We start from the raw sequence: 24,086 nt of genomic DNA, 5'->3' as shown, positions 1-24,086 counted from the left end.
ATGTCCATCGGGGAACATTATTTCTTGTCCTCGACAGCACTGAGCTTTATCCACTACTCTGCAAATAAACTGTAATTGGTGCTTCTGGACCACAGTTGTCAACCTTAGCTGCAGAAATAGGAAAGACACAAAAGCGTGAATTAAGCCCTCCGGAAAAAAAAGGGGGATGGGCATTGGGGGGGTGGGAGATATTTGTTAACTGGTTTCTATTTGCTTTAGTATCAGTTGGGAGAGCAATATACTCACGTTAAGACATAAAAGTGGCAATAAATCTCCTCTCCCAGATTACACAGGAATGTTATATATTGTTTCCATATGATCAATAATACTAAATTCTGTTTTCAGTCTGGAAATCTGTTGTCACTATAGCTTTTTCAACCTATTCTGAACTCTTTTAAAAAAAGAGGATGATAACATTTTGCAGCACTATTTTAAATTTTTTCTGTCTTTTGAAATTTGTCCTCATATAGTACACAAGAGAATTCTATTAATTGGAATGTAGATAGATAATGTGAAAAATGCTGTGAAGGATATTATTCACATTTAACAAAATTAAAATATGTTGTTCTGATTTCATCTGCATTAACATTTTATGAGTTTGGGGATTTGTTTTCAGTTTTTGTTTGTTTGTCATTAAAAAAAAAAACAGTTTACATGTCTGTCTTGTTTAAAATTGGCTATGCTTGGAGAAGCACTGAGTGAGCCCAGACAACTTCCCAGTGAGTGATCAAAGAGCTTAGTAACAAGAATAATGCTTTAGAGACTCAACAGCCCCAGTCGTACGCTGCTCAGTAAGACAGAGAGAGGACAGCTACAGTATCTGCCACCTTTGGTATGTGGCAGATGTATTGTTTGTGCCACTTCCTGAACATTTTTCTGTATGAATTACTTTGTTAAGTCAGAAACACATATGTTGGAACCAATTAGCTTAATTGCATCTTGCCAACAAGCACTGGTTAGCACAAACATCTGTAACATGCTACAATATTGTCACTTTAAGACATAAGGCAATGGTGTTACATGTCTTAGATAAAATCCCAGTCTGCTGAAGTCAATGAGTTGTGCATTTCCTTAAGAACCACATACCAAATTCCAAACTTATCAAACACAAAGCCATAAGAGATAAGGAAAACACAGGGAGTCTTGCTGTTATTTTCCAAACATTTAGTACTTTGCTTTCACAAGATGGGGATGGTATTGTTCATCTAGGGTTGCAAGGGGCTAAACACTCCGCATGTTGAACTGCAATAGCAAATAGCATTTCTGAAGCACAGAGCCATATGGACCCTTCGCACAGCAGCACAGAACTATCCCTTTGTACACATCAGATATTTCTAAGCAAACAGGCCTAAGCCTACTTGCCGAGGCCAATTACTTGATAAGCAGTATAGTCTTCCTTGTTATCACCATGATCACTCGAGAGCTGGGCAGGCAGGCTTTTTATATGCTTAATCCCTTATGTTCTTGACTTCAGTCTACATGTAACACATTTCATGAAGCTTGAAGCTATGTCTGTCCTATATGTAATATTTCTGCACTGGAAGGACAGAACCACAATGCATTTGCAGTATAGATTTTTCTCTTGCCACATTTTAGCTAATTATACTGTGGAAGCAAAAAGATACAAGGATAGGGTCTTTATCTGGAACAAACAGAAAGCAAACTCCACTAAGTACAAACTAAACACAAAAATCTCTTTTTCACAAGCATCAAGAAAGCATTTGAAGGAATGTCAAACACATGCCCCAAGAAAATGACTTCCCCTGCCTCTTTTCTCATCCCAAACCCTTATTATTACTTTTTGATTGATTTTTCTTGGCTCTTACACACTCTCATGCTGATCTTCTTAGGTGGGCTCTATACAATCTTCCCAGATTTCTTTTATCCTTCAAGTCTTCTTGCCAATAAATTATTCTAGTTTTATGAAAGGGTTGGGTGTTTTTTTATTTCATAACCATTTTCTCTTGATCCAAAATGAACTAAAAACTCAGTGGTTGGGTGTTTTGTTTTTTAATGCAACACTTGGTCTGCCAAATGCCTTAAAAATGTATTTCAACCTTCTCTGTTTATTTGAAAGCTGCTTCTTCCAAGGCAGCTAAGAATAATGCTGTTACCATAGTTTCCTTATCCATGACCAACAAAACGCAATTTGGAATATAATAAAACAAAGACAAGACTACTCACAAAATGTGACTAAATGATTGGACATTGATATCTTCACCCTACATCACTCCGAACTATACTACGGAAAATACCAAGACTAATCAATATCCAGCTTTTGGTCCAGGAGGGAAGATGAAAATAAGCCTGTCCAATTGCCAGCTATTTGAGATATTTCAATTCCAACACTTAAGATGTCTGTTCATGTAAAATCCGTACCTCACAGATTTAGTGTTTCACCTCAGACATTTTGTATTTTATTGTAGTCTTTTGTTCCAGGAAGTGATTGTGTAGGAAAGCACTTTTCTAAGGCTCAGTGAAGCTAAGTGATGGATTAATTACCCACAGGAACCAGTTGACAAAGTAAATAATGTACTGCCTGTTCTTACAGTTTTGTTGGCCCCTGAACAGGCAAGCTTCTAGGGAAAGCGCCAAAAATAATCTTTTTTCTTCCAGTCAACTGGCCAACAAAACCCCACATATGCTTCAAAGACTATATGAATTACACCTGCTTTGGACACATTCATTTGCTTTTCTGATTAGAAGTTAAATGATGGAATTTTACTCTAATAAAATGAATTTTTAAGAAAATAAAGAAAAACAATTGTTCTCAATAATAGTGATGAAAGAGAAAACCACAACATGCATGATGGATATACAGACCCACTGCCAAGTTAATTTTTTTCCTGATTTTAAAGAGTTGTAAAGATTTCCTTTTAAAAAAAATATTTTGCCTTTTCCTTTAAAAAAAGGAAACAAAAATCCAGAGGATGTTCTGTCTGACGAGACACACTAAGAAGACTTACCAAGACAAACACCTGAACAGGAGGGAAGCAGAATCCTCCCATTACACTCTCAGTGCACACTGTGGGACTGACTCCTGTGGTGCCTGGGACTGTCTCACAAACATACCAGATAAATGTGGGAGAATGCAACTCAAGATTTTCTGGTGTTCTACTAATGTTTGCTTGCCAGTGACAACAGCCCAAAACAGCTGAGGTTAAATCAAAAAGCTCTGGCCATGGTTTGATAACCCCCAGATGCAAACAATAGTTGAAGAAAATATAGCAAGTCTCTTTCTTACCCAAGGCACCCAGGGCTGTAGTCAGGGATTCTGAACACTAGGAGCAGGAAAACTGCTAGAAAACCATTTGCTACTGTTGTTTTTGCTGTTATCCTCACTGTGCAGCTTTCTGGAGCTTTTGCAGACCCCAGAAGCACCATCACTGTCCATATCAAACATACAAGCACAGAGCCTCAGTCAACATAGCTTCAGTTATAGCTTAGCCTCAAGAAAGTATAACACATTTTTTATCCTTGCCTTCTCATCTTGTGAAGGTCATGTAAAGGTAACAGAGTATAGGGAAGAGAGGAAGAAGGTGTAAGCGTGCAAGACATAACTCATATGGTGAACGTGCTCCACTGTTCCAATGAAAAAGCTTATTAGTTCACCCCACCAGAAAAGCATTCTGTGTGTAACAGGATGCCAGTTCTAATGCATTAGACAAAACCATTGTATTTTTGCAGAAAAAACATCTTAAATCCTGTTAATAGGTTGCTCATTGCATCAGTTAAAGTAAGTAGTACATTTTTAAATTGCTGATCTCAAGTTAATCAGCGTCAGCACTATAAAAGAAAACGGCTAAAAGCACTGACTAAAAAGGCATGTCTTCCACATCCCTGGAGTGAATTTACTGTGGAACAGGAAGAAGCAATGAAGACCAAACCTACATTAAACTTTGCACCCTTCTCACCTACCAATACATTAGTATGTAGACCAGTGGGTTTTTTCAACATTTCCTTTATGCTTTCAGTAGACCACATTTTGAGTCTCACACCAGACCTGACCAGGCTGCTTGATAATAGTTTTAAACTTCCCATCCAAAAACATCTAAGAGGAGAGCTCAGGACCTGTGGCTCTGCATTACCTTACATCATTGTCCTCTACTGTTAGGGACAGCACCCTGATGGAAGGCACAGACCCTGTCATTACCCAGTTCTAAGTGGTACCCACAGTAAATGACATTTGAGGTCCCATGCACTTTGCCATTATCAATTTGGTTGTTGACCTCTCTTATGGTTCACAAGAAGAACCAGCATCCTTCCTTATCCTGCCTGTCAGAAACCAATCAGCACAATACCTCATTGATGGCAAGCTGCTCTCCGCCTCCCCCAGGGTGGCCGTAGCGGTGGCTGGAGCTCCTGAAGTCCTCATACAGGTCCTCCTCACTTCCCACATCGTCTGTTAGAGCTGTCTTATCCAGTGACCCATCAGCGATCACTGCAACAACAAGAAAAACAAATTGGTATAGACCACAAGATCCTCAGCAGCACTGCATCAATTATATGAGTTTGGCTGGGGTGAGGGACACTGTAACACAGCACGAAAGAAAAAAAGACAGGGAAACTACACAGGCAATTTCAGGGCATGCCCATTTTTCAGAGAATTTTTTTCCATTTGTGTTTTGTTACTGTATATGATTGTGTCTTTTTCTAGATGGGAAAGTATGATTTATAAAATTTCAACAACTGCTGCATGTTGCAAAGAAGAGATCAAGTGAGAATAAGAAGACAGGCTCTGAAAAAAGGTGCAGAGCAAAGATGATGCAAACATGATTTCACTATGGCATTGCCGTGTTGACAGGAAACTATGGAACAAGCTCATGTCTGCCAATTCATATACCTTGATGATTATGGTTTACCAAATCCTATCAGACCAAGGAAACAGCCTTCGGGAAAAACATTCACCTTCCTCTTTGTCCACACAGTTATTTAACTTGAGAACCCTTTTTGTTGCCTAAAGGGTGGTTTGCCACAAAAGTATCCATTATTACCACAGGAGGGCCATTCTGCTGAGCACAGCCCCAAATAAGCTACAGATAATGGAGGGTTAGCAGTCTGTAGCTAGAACAAGCATTGAAGTCTCAAGATATAAGCATAAGCCTGAGAGAAAGAAAAATATGGCATTGATACTTCTTGCACAGAAGAAAATGACACTTCATCTGTTTCACAGGCAGGAACCTTTTCCTAAGCTCTCCTCAAGGTATTAGCAAATACCCTTCAGTGGCATGTTGACCAATCAATCATTCATCCCATACCTGTTTAGGCTATTGAGCATAAACTTTCTGTTCTCAAAATCTGTGAAAAGTGACAATGATTAAAGAAAACACTTGTGGACATTCATCTGGATTAGCAACTGCTAGGACAACAGTTTCCATGACAAAGAGGTGGGCTTCACAAAGATTTCTGCGCATGAAGTAAGTAGCTAACACAAACACAATGCAGAGAACAGCTGATATAACTAGTAATTTTAGTTTAACAGACTTGACATGCATACAGTAGTAGAACCGAATGAAGTGAAAGCACAGATATTGCTATCAGCACTCCTGGTGACAGTCTTGGCTGTCCAAGTTACATATGATGTCACACTCAAAATTTTTGCAGAACAGGTGAAAAAACCTTTGAGCTTGGTCTTGTACAGCACCAGTCAGAGTCTGGGGGCACATAAGCCTGTTCCTGAGCCCTCATTTCACTCTGTAATGCAAGTGCATCTTATGAACCTAATTGTGTCAATGGGCCAAGAAAGAGTGCCTAAGGGTTCATTAGCTTATTTTTACCTGAAAGCAGAGCTCCCCAGTAATACCAAAAAAAAAAAAAAAAAAAAAAAAAAAATGCTGCCAGAGGTTACAGCAAGACCTGCGAAGATCGTCCTTGTCAATGCTTTCATTACGTGCCATGTTTTGTTAAGGCTGCATCACTTGACTACTTCTAATAACATGGTGAGGTGTAAACTCAGTGTAGCAGCTATCAGTTCAGTGCAGTAACTTGACATCAAAATGAGCTAAATTTGGACTAAATACTTGATCGTTTATGCTCTGAATTCAATAAATACACACAACTTAGCAAAGATATATTCATTGTCTAAATCTGGAAACTCCACTCAATATTGATGGCAGTTCAGGACACGGAGGTGCATATGAGCTTACGATTATAGCAGAATTTTTTGTGGAAGTGTGTAACTACCCAACCATTCAACTGTAAGTGACATTTCACAAAAAAAAAAAAAAAAATCAAGCATTCTCATAGCTTTGCTGTGACACATGGTATCACTATACAGAAGTTCTCTACTGAATACTTGCCAGTAGTATAGTATAAAGTAGTATAAAGCAGTTCTGGGGCTAAGACCTAGGTCATTAATATAAACTCAAAACCAGCTGGAATACCACCAATATTACAGTTTTATTCAGAATTACCACAGTCTGCGCTAAATTTATTTTTTTTTAAAGAGCATTAATGTATCACTTTTTGCTCATACACTGAAAAACATTTGTCTGATAGTAATGAACAACTTTCAGTGTATTAGTACAGCAACAAAAACAAATTAGAAATGTTTGTCAAGAACAAATAAATCATTTAGAAGGGAGTTAGCAGACACTTAATTCAAAACTTTCTTTGCAACCCTCTGATCTCATTCTTTTCCCCTGTTTTATGCATGGCTTCATTGTTTTTGCCTTATGCATTTTCTGCTATTTTCACTGCTAAAAGTAATTTTCAGCTTCAAAAATGTTCATTGACATCCTTAAAGCTTTTGTTTTCCCACCAATTTTCCTATTTGTTCTCCGATCTGTGCTTAGATGAAAAAGCAAAAGCTCCAGGGAGATATTTATCTGCATTACTTAAAATGCTCTATACCTCTGCTAAGTGCCTTGAAAGCTGTGTTTGCTTTTACTAGAGATCTGTTTTTCTTCTCTGATCTTACCAAGCTCATCAATTTTCTGCAGTCTCAAAACCTGCTACTGCATTCTAGATTAGTTTTCCTGGCAGAAAAGTCCTCACAGACATATTTCACCAAAAAAACGACAGTTCACAGTCATATGAAAGTTCTCAATCCTTGAGGAAGAATGGCCCACGATAACCATTATACATTTGCCCAAACTAATGTTCCAGGGAAGAATAAAAGTAATGAAAAATAAGAACTTGCTCTGAAGCAGCTTACATGGGAGACATGATTACAAGTAAATAAATAAAACAGTGGTCTGGAACGGTGACCCAATGCACTAGAAATCCATTAAGGAAGTGGGAGAATGAAGGCTTTTCATGTAGGTGGTGACTCAACATGCACAGAATAAACTAGGTCAAGTAGAAAAGAAGCAAGCAAAAATCTTTAAAGACAAGTTAGCAGAGATTGCTAAAACAGTCTATCAGCTTCCTCAAGAGCACAGTACTAGTCAGACAGGCAACTATTAAGCTGCAGAGTAGCTGACTTGGATGCCTCATTCCTGTCCCCCCCCCAAATGCTCATTGCTATTTAACACTGAAATCCACTGGTATGGTCAGCTGGCCTCTCCATGCCTCTCTGAAGCCACGGATCTGACCCATCCCTGGCAATCAGGCAACACCAAAGAACAATGTGCTGTCAAAAAATAACGCCAAGCATCCAGCCATCTCAAGCAGATTTCTTCATATTTTATATGGCTGTCCTGATAAATTTCACTAAATATGGCAACAAATCCCATTCATAGGAACACAGAGAGGGGGGGGGTTCACCAACACTTAGTACTACAACCTTCTGTGTAAGTATTTAAACTCTGCTTTATACTGTTAGTCCAAGCCCAAGCTCAGGACTTATGTCATTGAAGTACAAAACCAGATGGATAATTCTAGCCATAGTACCTCATGAAAGAATGCTGCACAACCCCTTTTTTATGCATCTGCACAGAGAATACAATGTCAAGAGCCTGACTCCATGAAGAAAATCTTGAGGATATGAAGCAGCAAAAGTCATACAAAGAATGCACTGAAAACAGTGACTGGCCCAGGTGGTCTGCATTCAAGTGCCTGGGCAGACAGCACTGAGACAGGCTACATTCAAAGACAGTCATAAAAACAAAAGGAAATAATTCTATCAAATAAAGCTTGATCAAAATGGTCCAGAGGAAGAAGGTCCGTGGGTTCACCCTTAGACCTTCCTAAGGGCTGTGGGATGCAGGCATAAGCAGTCAGCACTGGGAAGGGTCCTGGCTGGGCTCTGCTTGTGCCCCCACCTTGCTGAAGGAAAGCATGTGAAAGGTTGACACTAAGCAGCCTTGAGAGGAACCTCCCTACACAGTTAGAGAGCTCTCCATCTCATCAGAAAGGCATTGGAGCTGTTATCAGCTCTGTGGTTTCACACAGAAGAGCACTCTGTGCCCGCAGTGAGAGACAAGCCATGCAATGGCCGCAGTATAAACCACAGCTGTATGGCTCATAGTCACCCCAGCTAGTGGCCTCCAGCTGCAGCCTGATTATAGGTAAGTTTGGATAATCTGAAATGCATACAGTGACTATATGGTAGGATGTTTACTCTTGGGAGCCACAATCAAACCTGTCTGACACTGGAGAACAAAACAGTTGGGCTACACTGGGACAGCCTCAATCTTACTAACCAACAGAAGATGGTGGGGAGGGAAAAATGAGAGAAGCCTTGTGTTGTTAATCTAACTGGTGGGAAACCAAAACAAGTTGGAATTAGACCATCTACTGAAGGTCACAGACTGAAAACCATAGCCCAGAGTTCAGTTAGGACTAGTGTCACCTAGCACAGGTGACGCTGTTCGCCATGTCTGAGCTCCTCTCCTCTCAAAGGATGGACCTGCTTCATACATTCCAAGTGCCAGGAATTAATGAACAGAAGTTGTTGTTGGCCAAAAAAAAAAAAAAAAAAAAAAATATATATATATTACCACCACTACCAAAAACATCCCACCTTCTCATGGGAGAAACACAGAATAAATTTCTAGAATAGTTTCCTCAGAGCAGCTGGGCACTGCAGCCCCAAATCTAGCACAGCCTCTTAACAGAGATCTCTCAAAGTCACATAGGTTAATGTCTCAGCTGGAATGAACCCCAGTAGCTCCCCGCTGGCAAGGAGCTCCAGCCATGTGCCTGGGTCAGAAGCCTAAACAATGACCCAGGACTGAAAGAAAATGTGCTAGAGGCAGCTTCCCCAAAATGTTGGTTATCTGTTTTCACTTGACTTACAGCCTATGGCTTTTAGGGGTAAGGCTGGGACAGGAATTCATGATGATTACAGACAGCTTTGAAAGCCAAGACCATCCATAGTTTATTAAAAGCACATTATATTAATGACAAGGGGAACCATTTTTGTGTATTTGGAGTATCTCTTTCAAGTGTGCTTTTTCAGTACCACATCCACACATTTAATTTGTCTCTGTAGCATTTACATTTAAAATAATTCACCGAAATAACAGTAAGAGCCTGATTTACACTCACAGAGCAAATTAATTCAGAGCTAACAACATCATTCCCTCTGCCTCACTGAGCAGACATTGCTGTGGTTGTGTGCAGTGCCCACAGGAAAGTGCATTGCAGCTGGTGAAGGGAGTAATTCAAGAGATTTAAGATGATAAACAAAAGGGGTGTGTGGGGTGGGGAAACCAAACCCAGATGACATTGCCCAGGTGAAGAGAGCCCCTCCACCCTCCTCTTCGCCCATCCTGAACTGCTAAACCCCCATCTCCCTTAGAAATAGCTGCCACAGTAGTGCTGCAGCCTCCATCAGTCCTGTTCTGAATGATGTGCTTCATTTATCAGCTGCCTGATATACAGAGGTCCCTATGCAGCTGCCACAGTAAAATCCATCAGAGTGATGTCATCCCACTTCTGCCCCAGCAGTGCAATTCTCCAGCTCTTTACTGTGCTGATGGACCCTCTCACATCATTCTGCTTATGGTTGTGGGCCAGTTTAACAGGAAGAGGGAAGCCTGGAAGGGAATTAGCAACAAGGGAACAATGACCAGTTAGTATGAGCTTCATGAGAGGGAAAAAAAACAAAACCAAAAAAACTCCCAAAAAACAACCAAGGACATGGGCCTGCAATGCCAAGCCTTAGAGGACTAGGGTCCTCATGGTGACATTTCTGAGCAGGTAATGAAACTGTGTTCAGTGAATCTTTGAGGGGAAAAAAAGAACACAGAATGGGGAGGAGAAGCAGAAAATATTTAAGTGGAGAAAGCAAGCTTCATCGCCTCCATTTTAAAGAAACTATGTAAGAAAAGGATTGAACATAACAAAATTAAATTAACATTTTGGTCTAATGCCACAAATGGAATTGCTGTTGTGAATGAAACCAGTTCCTAATTAGCTGAGGCAAAGAGCAAATCCGTGCTTGAAAACAAAAAGGACACAGTTCTCGAATGGAAAGCTGAGCGCAGGTCCTCTGTGGGTCTGCTGGGCACATCACCCAGGGTAACATTCATCAACAATAATGCACTGAGCCACCCACTCAGGTTTCGAGAGTTTTTAAATCCCAATTAGAATCTAAATGACTTGCAGGGAGGCTTAAGGGAGTTTGCTACCCGAGAGAGCTGAGGAGATAATTATGGGGAAGGGAGATGAGGATTATGAATGGCTCTGCAGCTCCGACTCCCACGTTACCTCTTGCTATGCACTTGCAGCTTGGTCCGCTTTGCCTTGGCAGACATGCAGCAGAGAGCTGCCCCCAGTCCCTTCCTTGTTTGTTGAGTGATGTTACAAGTAGAAGAGAGGGAGCAGTTTAACTAGATTTGAAGAAGAGTGGAAACGGTGGGAAAAACAGATAGGAAATCACATAGATTTACTTTCTTGATCCAAAGCCCCATCCTCTGTTGAAAAGCCCTTCTGTCGTACTGCATACAAACTATTAATTCACTGGCTATGTTCCCGTCACAGCTACTGACTTGGAAAAAAGCAGGCATGTCCTTCTAACTCTACGTATTTGTTGTTTATTTGCTCAGGTCTGATTACTCATCCATACCAACCGGTTTGCTCTCATTTTTCAGATGAATGTCTTTGGAAATGCTATTTACTTTATGTCTGGACAACGTTGAATGTGATGGGGCCAATTCTAGTTCAGTCCTTTAAGCCCTATCACAATCTAAACATTAAATCAATTGTAGCAATCAAAACTAGCAGACAAATCCCTTCTAGCATCCAGGCACATGCTTTACCGTACCCTCGGTAGGATGTGCTGGTTGGAATATCTGGCATGTCGTTTACTGCCCCAACAACAAGTCTTATTCATTGATGTAGCTGCTATTTAAAGGAGTTGGAGGGGGTGGTGGTAGATGAAACCATCCATCATAATTTTTTGAAAGCTTCCTCTGTGAAAGACTAAAATGGTTGCGCTTGTTTCTAACAAGTAACAAACACTGACATTCCAAACTCATGCTGGATTTTTACCTGTCTAAATCTGCTGCATAGCCCTGTGGCTGCTATGCCTTGAAGTAAAAATCAAACCCAGACCAAATGCCCCTCCCTTGAAGTGAGAAACAATGACAGTGAAGCTGCCTCTTCATCAGACAACTGCCTCCCAAAATGCTGACGGGCTGATGGTTGGGAAACCACATATCTGACCCTGTCTAGAGCATGATCAGAGACAATTCAGATCAGCAGTAACCTCAGATGAGCTTTCAGTTCACCTGCAAAGATGAAAATACCATGTCCGTGTCTCCACATCCACCCATTCTTACCCAAAAGTGTAACAACAACTGAGGAAATTCAAGCAAATGCACCGGGAAGTCAGAACAATAGTTATTTACAGTAGGCAACACCTACTTCAGCAAACATAGGAGGTAAAAGTAACATCAAAGAGTGTTAGTGCAGCTGACAAGCCTGACAAACATGAATTTGAAAGGGCTTTGTCAATAAGATTTCAGGCTTTTTTTTATTTTTAGGAGTGCATCTGCTCCAGATTTTCAAAACCTCATAGGCACATCCCACAAGTTGGAAGATCAGCAATCTGGCACAAAAAGACAAACCATTTTCTTAAAAGATTATTCCCACAGATTCCCCTGTATGATCTCAACACCTGCCACTACTTCAGTGCATGGTTACATGTGGCATCACTCCTAAAGGTCACCTTTGGGCTTCTCTCATCTTTTGCTTGCACAACTACATGAAACTTGGCTGCGGGAACATGCAAACAAAGGAGCCACACTATCTTACTGCTACTGAGTCTTACTGCTCTGCCATTTAAGTTAATCTGAACCAGATCCCTGGTTCATACTCAAATATACACAAACTCTGTGTTTTAATTTTTTTCCTGCTCCAGAAAGCAAACAAAAAAGCCTCAAACAATTTGGACATAACCAATGCTTCTAGTCATCACCAGTCCTCAAATGAAGAGCTTGAATAGAAAATGTTCCCCCATATTCTCTCAGGAATTGTTATTCCACCTACCTCTGCAGCTACCTTCCAGGGACTTAATTGGAGTTTTCTCAATGCAAGTGCTTGTTATCTCCCAAATCTCACCCTGCCCTTGTCTGTTTTAATTATATTGATTTAGCTGTGATATTTGCTTCACTTCTAAAACAACTTCTTAAGAGCACTCACAGGAGAGTGTTAGAAACCCAAGCTATCATAGGCTCTCATAGTGCCTCCTTTCTTGTACCTGTTACTTTTTTAAACAAAGGAAAGAATGTAAACATGATGTAGGAAATTCCGGTTGATTTATATTTCCAAAGATTCTGTGCTTTTATTATGTCTTTACATCCAAGTATACCCCCAGAAGACCAGGAGCTTGGAAACTAAGTCTTTGCTAAAGATTTTGTTGCCAAAAAGCATACAGTTTTCTTCAGTCTTAAATCACAGTCTCGAAACATGAAATTCCACTACACACTAAGCTTTCACTACTGGCCTGGAAAAGACCACGCTGTAAAGAATGGTTAAGGTCATTTTTATGAAGAATTGTCACTAGGAAGTAAAACAATTTATATCACAAAAGTCTTTAAAATGTTGCACACAGTCGTCCCAACTTTGCATGGAAATATCACCTTCCTTACACTATTTTCATGATAGTCAAACCTGAAGCAGGGAAAAAAAAAAAAAAGACATGGGTCTTTCTTATAATGGAGCAATCTGTATTATAACTTGAACAATTAAAAATGATGAATTGCCTTAATAATAATTAAAAACATTTGACAATACAACCAGCTTTGGTTAAGGCAAAGATATTTAGCACCAGAACCTGAAGTGAGGCCTGCAAGCCTATAGCTAGTCACCCAATACGATGAACAACACAGATGCACTGGGTGCATTACTGTTTCCAGCAAAGTCAGCACAAAGAGCCACTGCTTGGCACTTCTGAAAAGCAGGCTGTTTATATAAGTGTCTGAAGATGGATTTAACAGGCTAACTTTGAACATTTAAATTTGAAAAATGTGACCTTTGTTTTTTCCCAGAATTCTGCATAATGCTATAAATCTAGTCTTTATCTTTGTGAAGCTATCCAGGCTGACAAGTGGCTTATATCTATGACCTTGAACCACAGAAGTAATTAAAAATGAATGCCATGAGAAGACTTTCAATTGCTCTTGTGCATTATCAAGTATAAGTCTCAAGGGGCAGCAAGATTGTTTTGTTGACATTATTTTGAATGACCAGTCTTCATGTAACATGCAACAGATCTTCTGGTTTAATACTGGGGCTACAGTCTTTCATTAAAAGTACTGGTAAAACTGCTTTACCTTTAGGAAATCCCTCTGTCCCTATTTGTATTTTAATCTGAGCTCTAAGAAAATCCCTGAGATCAAGCTATCAAATATTTCTGAAGGGAAAACAGGAAATCAAGGATTAATATTATTTAACTACAACTGCTGTGATAGCTAAGGGATCAGGCTCTTTGCAGCATAACTGTTTGAATCACACAACACTACAAAAACAAAGGAGGCAAATTCAGGCTCTGAGATAGTCAGGGTGATTCTTCTTTGGTGTTATTCACAACAGATTTGGGAGATCAGCTCTGAGCAAGCTACAGGAGAGATGCTGAACATGGCCAACTGTAATCCAGTCTTTATATTATAAGCAAACAAAGACACAAGAGCATCTGCGCTGGAAGATGGGTGCAGAATAGGAGGGTGTAACGTTAGCTCAGTTTAGAGGGACCTCCTGGACAGAGACAAGGTGGAAATTTCAAACTCAAACATCGCATATTTACAGTTCTGTGAGCGTAAACTTTGCTGCCAGAGTCGAGGACTGACCGGTTTTAATATCCGGGACTGCTGTGTCACCTGTGTTGAAGACCAGCTCTGCAAGCTGATGGAAGAAGAAGGTTGGAGCACAGAGGTGACCCAGATGAGAGGATGGTGCAGTCTCTTGCCCTCACTGCATGGCTGGGAGTGTGCTTCACATCAGCTCCAAAAACAGTCCACACACCCACCAGCCCTCACTACCTCTCCTCCCCAGGGCCTCCAGACTTCCCCACCAGTGACATATATGAAACTGAGAGACTCTGCACCAAAATAACTTCAAAATCTACATGGAGAGCAACATTCTCATGAACTACATTGAAGAACTCAAGGACAGGCCTTAAGCTTTATACATTTGATACTGTTCCTCCTGTAGTAGGAACAGAGCTGCCCAGTGTGAAGTATTTGTTTCCCGGGAATCTGAGGGTGCAGATATGATATACTATTGCAAACCAAATGTAAAGAATTAAGCTTGAGATACTGAACCTGTTGACTAACGCATCTCAATAAATTTTCAAATATCATAGGAAGAAAAGAAAGGACTACACAACCAATAATTTTAAGTTTACTAGGAAACTGGTGTGAGAAGGTACCTTATTTCAGAGTATTTTCATAACATTCAGCTCCAGGTCCAAATTATAGCTGAACATGTCAGATGCAATCTCACCCTACAGCAAGAAAACTCTTCCAAGGAAAACATTATTCCTCTTGGAATACATCAAGTATTCAATTCAAAAACATTATTAATCATCCCTTTAAAAGCAGAAAGCATTCTGTCAAGGTCACATTTGTCAGGGTACCTTTAATAGTTAAATTAATTACTTAGGATGTTTACTGCGGGCTTCAACAAGGAAATAATAGCAGAATTGGTAAGATCAGCGTTTCAGCAAATCATGAGCCTGAGATGCTAAGTGTGCATTTTGAACTATGAATTCAAAATGACACGTTACCACTTAGAGATCTTCGGATGCAACACAGAATATTTTGGAAGCTTTGGAGACTGATTTAAAAGTTGAACCCATACCCAGCTGGAGATGGTAAAATTAAGTGGCAAAAGTATATTAACATAGGCAGCAACATAATCTCAATACGTACTAATAAATGAGCATTGCTGATTACCAGTGACCAAAATGAACAAGGTCATTTAAAAAGGTAAGAGAAGATGAAGGCTTTTCAGAAGTCACATTACCTAAACCAAGCCTATCCTTCTTTTGGCCACTATATACAGTGTACAGTCAAATGCAGCTCTACCTAAGGCACATGTCAGAAAAGGGACATTCTTCTAGAGAGATAGCTGAAGCAGTCAAAATAATCTTTGCAAATTTGACGTTAGTGGCATAACTTGCAAAAAATCAAAACAGGCTAAAACAAGTGACTTCCAGAGCAACTCTGTTCGTGTGTTCTAGGGCACAGCACTGGTCAACAAACCTGCAATTCTTTATCAATTGTTTGAACTTTTAAAACAAACACAATAATCCTTTCCCTTAAAGGCAGATATGTCAAATTTGACCTTTCCTGTGATTAGCTAAAATTTAAAGCATTTAATTCCACAGTGTTACTGTTTCTATTTATGAATTTATTCTTACTTAGATGCCATATACCACCAATGAGAATAAGAAAATGCTTTGTTTCTGAACAGAAACTGTACATTTACTATTTCCCAGCCCTTAGCTTTTCCAAAGCAGCTAAAAAAAAAGTACAAATAACTTGCTCCAGACTCTGGTCCAGACTCCAGGCTCACAAATCCAGAAGCATGTTCTAGTTTTCCAAACATCTCTCCAGCTACACTGTATCCCACTGAGGGGCATGGGAAAAGGAACCTAAACCCCATGCCACCTAGCTTTCAAAAGTGCTCAATGTGTAAAATTACCTTTATCCTCAAATACACTGAAGGAAGTACTTTGATTTACTAGTTACACAATGATTTGGTCCTTCAGTGTCTAACAGTCACTGTTCCTCGAAACTAAAGCAAATGTTAAAGGAATTCTTCCAGTAACTGCTTGTCAATTTAGAAGGGAAATTTAAATTAACTTTATTTTCCAAAGGTCTTATACCTGATGCATGTTCACTTAGGATGACAAATCTAAGTGTCCAGTTTCTCCTTTCCCTGACAGTTTAACCAAGATGATTTCTCCATCTTTGCAGCCCAGTTTTTGCCTATGAGTTTTACTCTCATATATCAACATTTGATCTTTTCAACAAAGCAAATTCTCCAGGCTCAAATCCTTTGGGCTGGTAGTCTTAATACCCTTATTCTATTTTCAAATGTAGTTCCAAGGAAAACAAAAACAATCCCCCCATATTTACAAAGAGATTATTTTCCCCGAAGAGAAAACTATACAGAGCAGGATGGGATTGAGGTATATTAAAAAAATTATGCAATAAAGGGCTACTTGTAAGTATCTATATATTTTTATTTGGCTGATGACATAGCCTGGATGAAGCGTAAACACAAAATCTGTCAGTTTAGATTATATTTCTGTGAAACCGAGCTGCTGGCTGATTTTCATATTCATCATGAATGGTTCTGTGCAGTAGCATCTTCCTTTAAGCTAAGGCATAGCTGTTGTCTCTGTCTTGTAGATTTAAATAATTATTTTTATTTTCAGCTTTGGTGGTATTCCCCTGCACCAGAAGCCCAACTTCATCATTTCTGAGTGACAGACTATGCAATGCAGGATTATTACATCAAAGGACAACATTGAAGTATCAATCAATAAAAGTCCCCCAAGAGACTACTGTCAAAAGATATAAATTTCTTCCTCCAACATGAAAAAAAACCCCAACAACCCCTCTAAAACAAATTCTCAGAAGATGTCTGTCCAGGCCATCTATCTTTGCTTTGACAGTGACCAGTGCTCTCAGCACCAAAAACATTTGTTTTATTTGACAAGAATGGAGTGTGTAAAGAGTGAACTGGAGAGACCAACAGGAGGAAAAAACCAGCAGGGCAAGGCACATATTGCATGTCATACTGCCGTGCACACCATGGCAGGTCTGAAGTGGCTCTCCTTAACACTCACTTAACTTCTCGGGATTTTTCCCCAGAAGCAATCATGGGAGATACTGGTCTACCATCTCTCAGTTTCTGTAAAATCCAGAGTTCAGGGATAGAATAGTAAGAGTATTGCTAATATATTCTAAAGGAGCTTTAAAAGAGGATTATTCTAGTGATTAAAATCAGTGAGTGAGGCACATAGCACGTACTGGGGATCATGGAAGTTTAGCATGCTGTAAAATTCATGAAAAAATTTAGGATGCATTTTAAGTCCACAAGGCCATGTGGGTGTGGCAATGACGGATATTCCACGCACATACTTTTGGTATTTGGCATACTGCATTCAGAGCGTATGGCTAAACTGCAGCACACAGTATCAGCCTGACTTAGGGGGCGATGCCGCAATGCAGCGTCTTTGTGATAGCCTAGAAAAGCAAAATGATTAACAGACCTCATCCCTTACTCTTGCTGGAGATAGCCAGCACTGCTAGCAACTGCAGTCCTACACAGGACAATGGCAGACAAATGCAAAGAGGATACACTTCAGCCATTCAGGCATGCCCCTTCTACTCACAAACTAGCCCAGAGTAAACTCACAAATCTTTACACATTAGCTTTGTGTTTATATCAACAAACTGCATTGACACTCTGTTCTCCCCGCTTTTTCTCCCAGTTCAGCAGTGATCAGAACAAAACCAAAAGACGATGGAAACAGGGACCCACATCACCCTGTAGCAACCTCCCCACCCTCACCTGCCTCAGCTTTGTAGAGCTCTGAATTGCACCATGTCAGACAGCAGCCCCTTCACAGAGGCTGTCATGCAGCTGACAGAGCCATTATACATGCAGATGATGTATATAAATCTCTTTACAATCCTGTTTCCTAGGACCTTGATTAATTACATTTCTGTCTGCCGCCTTTCCTTTCAAACACAAATGCAAAGGACAGGCTCTGAAAACGGGACTTTTTCCCCCCTTGAGTCCCTTTCTGAACTCAGCAGGTGCAATTCTACTGAAGGCAGGAAACTACCATTTCTAGACTATGTTCCTGGCGTCTGCTTATCTTTCCTGCTGAAAACGTGGCAAATGTCATCAAAGTGTATCAGAACTTAAACAATCCCCTTAACTCCAGTACCCCTTTGCTGTAAGTACAGTCTGAGCTTGTTTGAACCGGAAATTGTTGTTCTTGGGAATAACTTCTCTGTACAGAGCACTGTCTGCAGTCAATTCCAGGACACATTTTCTGAGCTGTGTAAGTTTTCATTACTAACCTCGCAGCAACCTTAAAAGTTTGAGCTCATTCTCTTCACCAAACTGCACAGATCCTTCGTTGCATAATCTCAAAAATATCAACAGCAAAACAATCAAAATGGGCACAACTGTGCTTGCCTGGTTTCAATACAGCATGGCATTTCCAGTCTGATAAAGTTTAGAAAGCTCTCTCAGAGGAGAAAGAAAAATGCTCTCCATGTACACATATCTCTTTGAACGGTGGACACATTAAAACTAGATGGGAGGGACAAAAAGAAAAGATGAATTCACAGCTAAGCAAGGTATTAGCAGAGAGATTATTAGAAGTATTATAATTAGTATTCCCATTATAATTAGTACTTCTGTTACTAAAAGCAACAAAATAGCGTCCTTTGATGTTAGCCTTCCCAGGTTTTGGCTGAAGCAATATTGCAGGTGCAATATTGTAGGCACAGTATGTAAAGTTTTTACTTGTACCCATCATTTCTCATCACATTCTGCAGTGGTTGTGATCATCAAAGGTATGAGTTGTCACTTAGGAGTGGGCTTGGGTACTGGCAACCAAAATCCAGGGACATCTGGCACTCAGATACTATGGTCATGGACCAATCACAGTTCCAATGACTCCATCACTAAATCTACCACTTCAAATTTTAGTCAACTCCAGTTTAATCCAGCCTTTCATGAGGCAGCGAAGCATGTTATCAGAATTTTACTCTTCTGAGCAATGGGTTTTGGTACTGGTCACAGCGACTGGGGTTGATGAAGAAATTGGTAGGTTTTCTCAGTTCCAAAATGATGACAGCTGAAGAACTGACCTGGAAATCGTGAGACTTCTACGCTCCCAGTGACAATGCTGCAGGCAGGGCTGTGTCTGAAATACATTTGATTCTCCCAGCCCTAGCTCTTGCTAGAACATGTGAAAAGCTGACCTGTGAAATCAATCAAACCCAAGCGAGAGCTGAGTTTGGTCTATGTGAGGATGGCTTCCTGACTTGACTGCTATTTTCTTCTCCCTTTTGGGGAATGGAAATAGCATGAACACCATCTCACCACAATGGATGCTACTTCCTCAACTAAGGGTCCACCTTGTTCCTTAGAATAATTACAATTAGATCTCCCTTTTGAAAACAAACTGAAATACAACTGCAGGAAAAAGAGAAATTTGCTGTCGTTTGTTTTGAGGTTTGTTGTTGTTTTTGTTTGTTTTTTACACTTGTATCTAATTCAGCCTGCTGTCAGTATTTTCCTAGGCACAAAAAGCAACATCTTCAGCACGGTCACAAAATTAATTACCCGGAAATAGGAGTTCTGGGCAGAAAAATTTCTCACATTAAAATTCCAGATATTTCCACAGTCAAGAAGACAACAAAACCCAAAATTATACAATGTGCAAAGGGAGTCCAGAGCACTCTGCCTAAGCCACCCTAAAGGCAAGATCACATCAGGAGTTAGCACCAAGAGAAGCAAGCATGCACGACTGCTTAATGGACTCACAGCCGACCACATTGTCTTCCATTAGAAAGCAAGCAGCAGCAGCTTTATGTAAGATTAGCAAGCAAAGGGGAGGAAGGGTGCAGGCTGCATCACACTGTGATCAGATCTACCTTGCCCAAAAAGGACCCATGATGCCAAACATTTTTTCCCCCCAATTACTAATTTGTACTTCCAACATCAGTGAGTGAGGCTGTTGTTGCCCATACTCAAGTAAATTCTCGCTTTCCTTTGTGTGATGTGGAAAAAGTAGAACAAGACCAAGCACGCTGCTGAATAGGACAAGCAAACAGAAAGTCCTGAGCATCACAGTACTGTTTTACTCCAAATCACTACAATTACATAATTTTCCTTTCCCACACTAAGGCACAGCTACAAACAGAAAATTCTCTTCTGCTTTCAAGAAAAGAACTTTAAAATCTGTACTCAGTCTATACCCCTCCCCACCCCCAGTCCTCTCTCTGTAATAACCCCACAATTCAAAGTTATTTTTCCCCTGACGAGGCAGGATCCATCTCCCAACATACTGGCAGGGCAGAATATTTTCAAAATACATCCTTAGTGCAGCGCAGCTACAGTACAAACCTATAAGAGTATGCAACTCCTCATTTTTCTATTGCATTTATTCAATTTATTAAGAAAAACCCCAACCCCTAAAACTACAAATACTATATCTGAACTCAGGATGCTCTAGCATTCCTCTTAATCCACCAGCTTTCCTTCTCGGAATCACCATGTAAACACTGCAGGGGAGACAGGATCTTTGACCAAATTGACATACTCTTTACCCATGCATCATCTGTAGGCTTTTACAAAGTGATGCCAGCAAGATACTCTGCTTGTTTTCCTATCCTCACCCCAGGAAGGGGACCATGTCCTCCAGCCCCACAGCCACAATTAGTATGCTGTTGAGGGGGCAGATTCCCTCTTGCTGCCACTCAACCTCATATAATTACTATCAATCTCCACTGTAGTGAGAGGAGAGGATTTGGGCCTTAGAAACAACATATGAAGCCACATAAATTTGTTCCAGAAACCAGTTTGAAACAATTCAATTACTGGAACAAGCCTCTTCAGTCTCTGACTAATGGATTGCATTTATCCAGCGAGAAGCAACAGGCAAATTCTGGCTTGAGAGAACAACTTGTAAATTGTATTTGCAGGCCCCACGAGCAGCTTGTGGTGGGTTCTAATGAGAAAGATGTTGAGAGCCTGCTTCAATTGTCTCTTGGTCCAGCAGCTGATTTACATCTCCTTCAATTCTTCCCCAGTTATCTCCCTACTGTAATATGACCAAGTCTGCAATTGAATGCAGCTACTTAGAGATAATACTCAACAACATAGAGATGGCCCTGGAGGCATCACAGCAGAATACGGAACCCTCACTCCCAGTGGCTACACAATACCATTTTTAGTAGTTGCTGATCTGTGTTAGAGAAAGAATGGGGTCAAGAAGGTAAGAAAACACAGACATAGCACAGTGCTGCTGGAAGACAGACAGTACCTGAGACAACCCACCAAAAAATGTGTGTACCATTAACTACTGAGCAGCACTTTGCTGCTGAAAACATTCCCTAGTAATGTTTGGCATCTGGATTCTGTCTCCCACACACCAGGAACTGATGATGTCAGTAAAAAGGTTAAATGCTATCATATCTAAATTAGTCATGAGTGATGTGTTTTGTTCATTTTTGGAACAAAGAGGACACTCACTAAGTTCTCCAAGATGGGGGTACCAAGCCATCTAGAACCCTAAACTTTATCTAGTACTTCCTCACTACATGACTTACATAGTTTGAACTATCTATGGGACCATCCAGATACCCTACTGAGTTCTACAACAGTCACAACTCAAACATTCACACAACATGCCACTGAAAGTGGAAACTGGGACCTGTAATGCTACACAAATATATAAAATGCTTTTAAATACATAGCAAGTTAGCAGGAAATATCTTGAAACCACAGCTGTGTTCCTAACTGTGCAGAAAGGATTTAATCCAGAGTAAAAAAATATCAGAATGGAACCAAAGTTATTTACTGTTCAGTAATAAAACAAAAAGATCAGTGAAGCCAATTACTTGAATTGCACCTCAAAGAACAGATGATGGCCCAGTGTTCATTCTGACCTTGTCTACAAAAGGCAGGACTGGAAGGAAACCTCACAAAGTCTCCTTGACAGTCCATCTGCTCCAAAGCTGAATCAACAGCCACAGTAGTTTTTGAGAAATGTTTCCCCAACCTCCTTCTCAAGACCTTCACTGATTGAGACTTCACAGTCTCTCCAGACAGTATTTTCCCAGGGCTTCTCCTAGCACCCAATCTGAGTCATCTCTGCTACAGATTTTCCTGCACCCTCTACCTCTCCCCATCCCATGAATAAGAAACAACTTATTTCCTACACAACAGCTTTTTCAGGCATTTCAAGACTCATGTCTTCCCCCATTGTCCTCTACTGCATACCCCTAAAATCATCCAAACTTCTGTAGATCACATTCCCCAGATTACTCTCATTACTTTCTTCTGGATCCTCTCCAACTCATCCCACAGCATTCTCATTGCGGTGCCCAAAAATATGCACTATATATCCTTTAAACAACTACACATACACTTAAATCAGCCTACACACTGTTTCATACTTAAAGTTAATCATATTCAAATGACAATGTTATGAGTTCAAGTCAGTTTTACTTTAAATTATAGACAAGATTGATGTAGCGCATGTTAGACTAGACTGGGCAACAAGAATATATTTGCCATGAACTCTCTCAGATTTAGTTAAATTAGGGCCACTATGTTTCTGGGAACCAGTAGGCGTTGCTCTCTTCACAGAAGTTCAGCGCTATTCCTTGGGAAAGGTGCTAGACAGTTACACACTTCCTCTATAAACCCAGCGCAACATGTTCTAGCACAACCGTGCTCTATAATTTGGAAGTCCTCTTATTCACTGTGCCTCTCTTGATCTGCACTGAGCACACAGAGCACAGTCGCTGCTATCCAGTTTGGCCTGAACTTCCCACACACCCCTTCTGAGAGCCCTGCTGAACCTGGATGTGTCTCATTTTCTCTTATTTACTGCAGCTCAGTCAGATCCTGGAAAGAGACCTGTCAGTTCTTGTTGTGTGACCTTCAGGAGACACTCTTGCCGCTGAGCATTTTGTTTAGCAAAGAACTGAGGAAAAAAGCACAGAACCAGGTCCCTGTCTTGCAGAGTCACACTGCTTGATGATCTGCTCTGCCTAATGCAAAAGGCCAGACGGAGTATTCCCTTCCCTTTTTTCTACCCAGTTAGCTTGACTATAAATGTGGTTGCACTGATAAACATCCACAGCAAGAGATCATTTACCCAAACTAATTAACTGCTGCCACCAAATCACCATGTAATATTTTCACTCAAAAAGTACAGCCTACACTGCTGTGTGACTTTCAGCTTTTAATTGCGCTCAGTCACTGGCAAAAAAATTTCAGATATTATTATTTGTGTTGGTTAAAGTTCCCCCTCTAGATAAAACATGGGCCCTGTCAAATACCATCACAGGAGCACTAGTGCACTGGGTTAAGAAGCTGCTACTTGACTCCTGCTGCAGCAGAGGCCAAGGTCAAGGGGAGCTGCCCAAGCAGACCACAGGCCTTAGCTGGGCTGCACTCACACCATGGGCTTGGTACACGCTGGCTCCCCCAAAGGGAAGAGGACACGAGAAGCAGGGGATTAGGACAATCTGATGCAGCAGCAGATCAAGCGGTCACTGGGGCACAGGCGGAGGGAGGAAGGCTTAGGGCAAGTGCTCATGCCGAGCAGAATACTCCCGCTCAGCCACGGGAACTGGGAGCAGCTTGGTCAAAGAGAGCTGAACACCGCACACTCAGCCTACTGCTCTCACTGGATTTTGAAAGATTTTGAGCAGTACAGTTTGCTGTGAGTGATATTCACCTGTGCAAACAATGACAGAACAGCTGCACTGGATAATGGTGTCTTGCTTCAATCAGTTCATGGCTGCTCACTAGCCAACTGTCCCAATAACAGCAGTTTGCAGTCAGAGCATGACTTCCAGCCTCACTTCAAGCACCATTAAGAAATTGCTTTGGCCACGTTGCAGTTTGCATTTTATTCTCTCAATAAATCTGCCTGTGATTTCGCTCTGATGCAGCACACCATGCCTATGCTGTGGTGTGGAGAC

General features: G+C 40.7%; 1 protein-coding gene across 1 annotated transcript in view; it reads right to left on the bottom strand.

The window, feature by feature from the left end:
* ARHGEF4 (Rho guanine nucleotide exchange factor 4) overlaps nt 1–24,086 on the bottom strand; it is a 222,502-nt gene that overhangs the window by 50,856 nt on the left and 147,560 nt on the right. Inside the window, exon 6 of the mRNA XM_074877800.1 lies at nt 4,302–4,441. Coding sequence (XP_074733901.1) covers nt 4,302–4,441 — 140 coding nt within the window. The remainder of the gene's footprint in view (nt 1–4,301; nt 4,442–24,086) is intronic.

This window comes from Strix uralensis, chromosome 9, assembly GCF_047716275.1.
Source record: "Strix uralensis isolate ZFMK-TIS-50842 chromosome 9, bStrUra1, whole genome shotgun sequence".
NCBI lineage: Eukaryota > Metazoa > Chordata > Aves > Strigiformes > Strigidae > Strix > Strix uralensis.
Note: the sequence above shows the minus strand (reverse complement) of the source record. Positions and strands in the feature narration are given on the sequence as shown.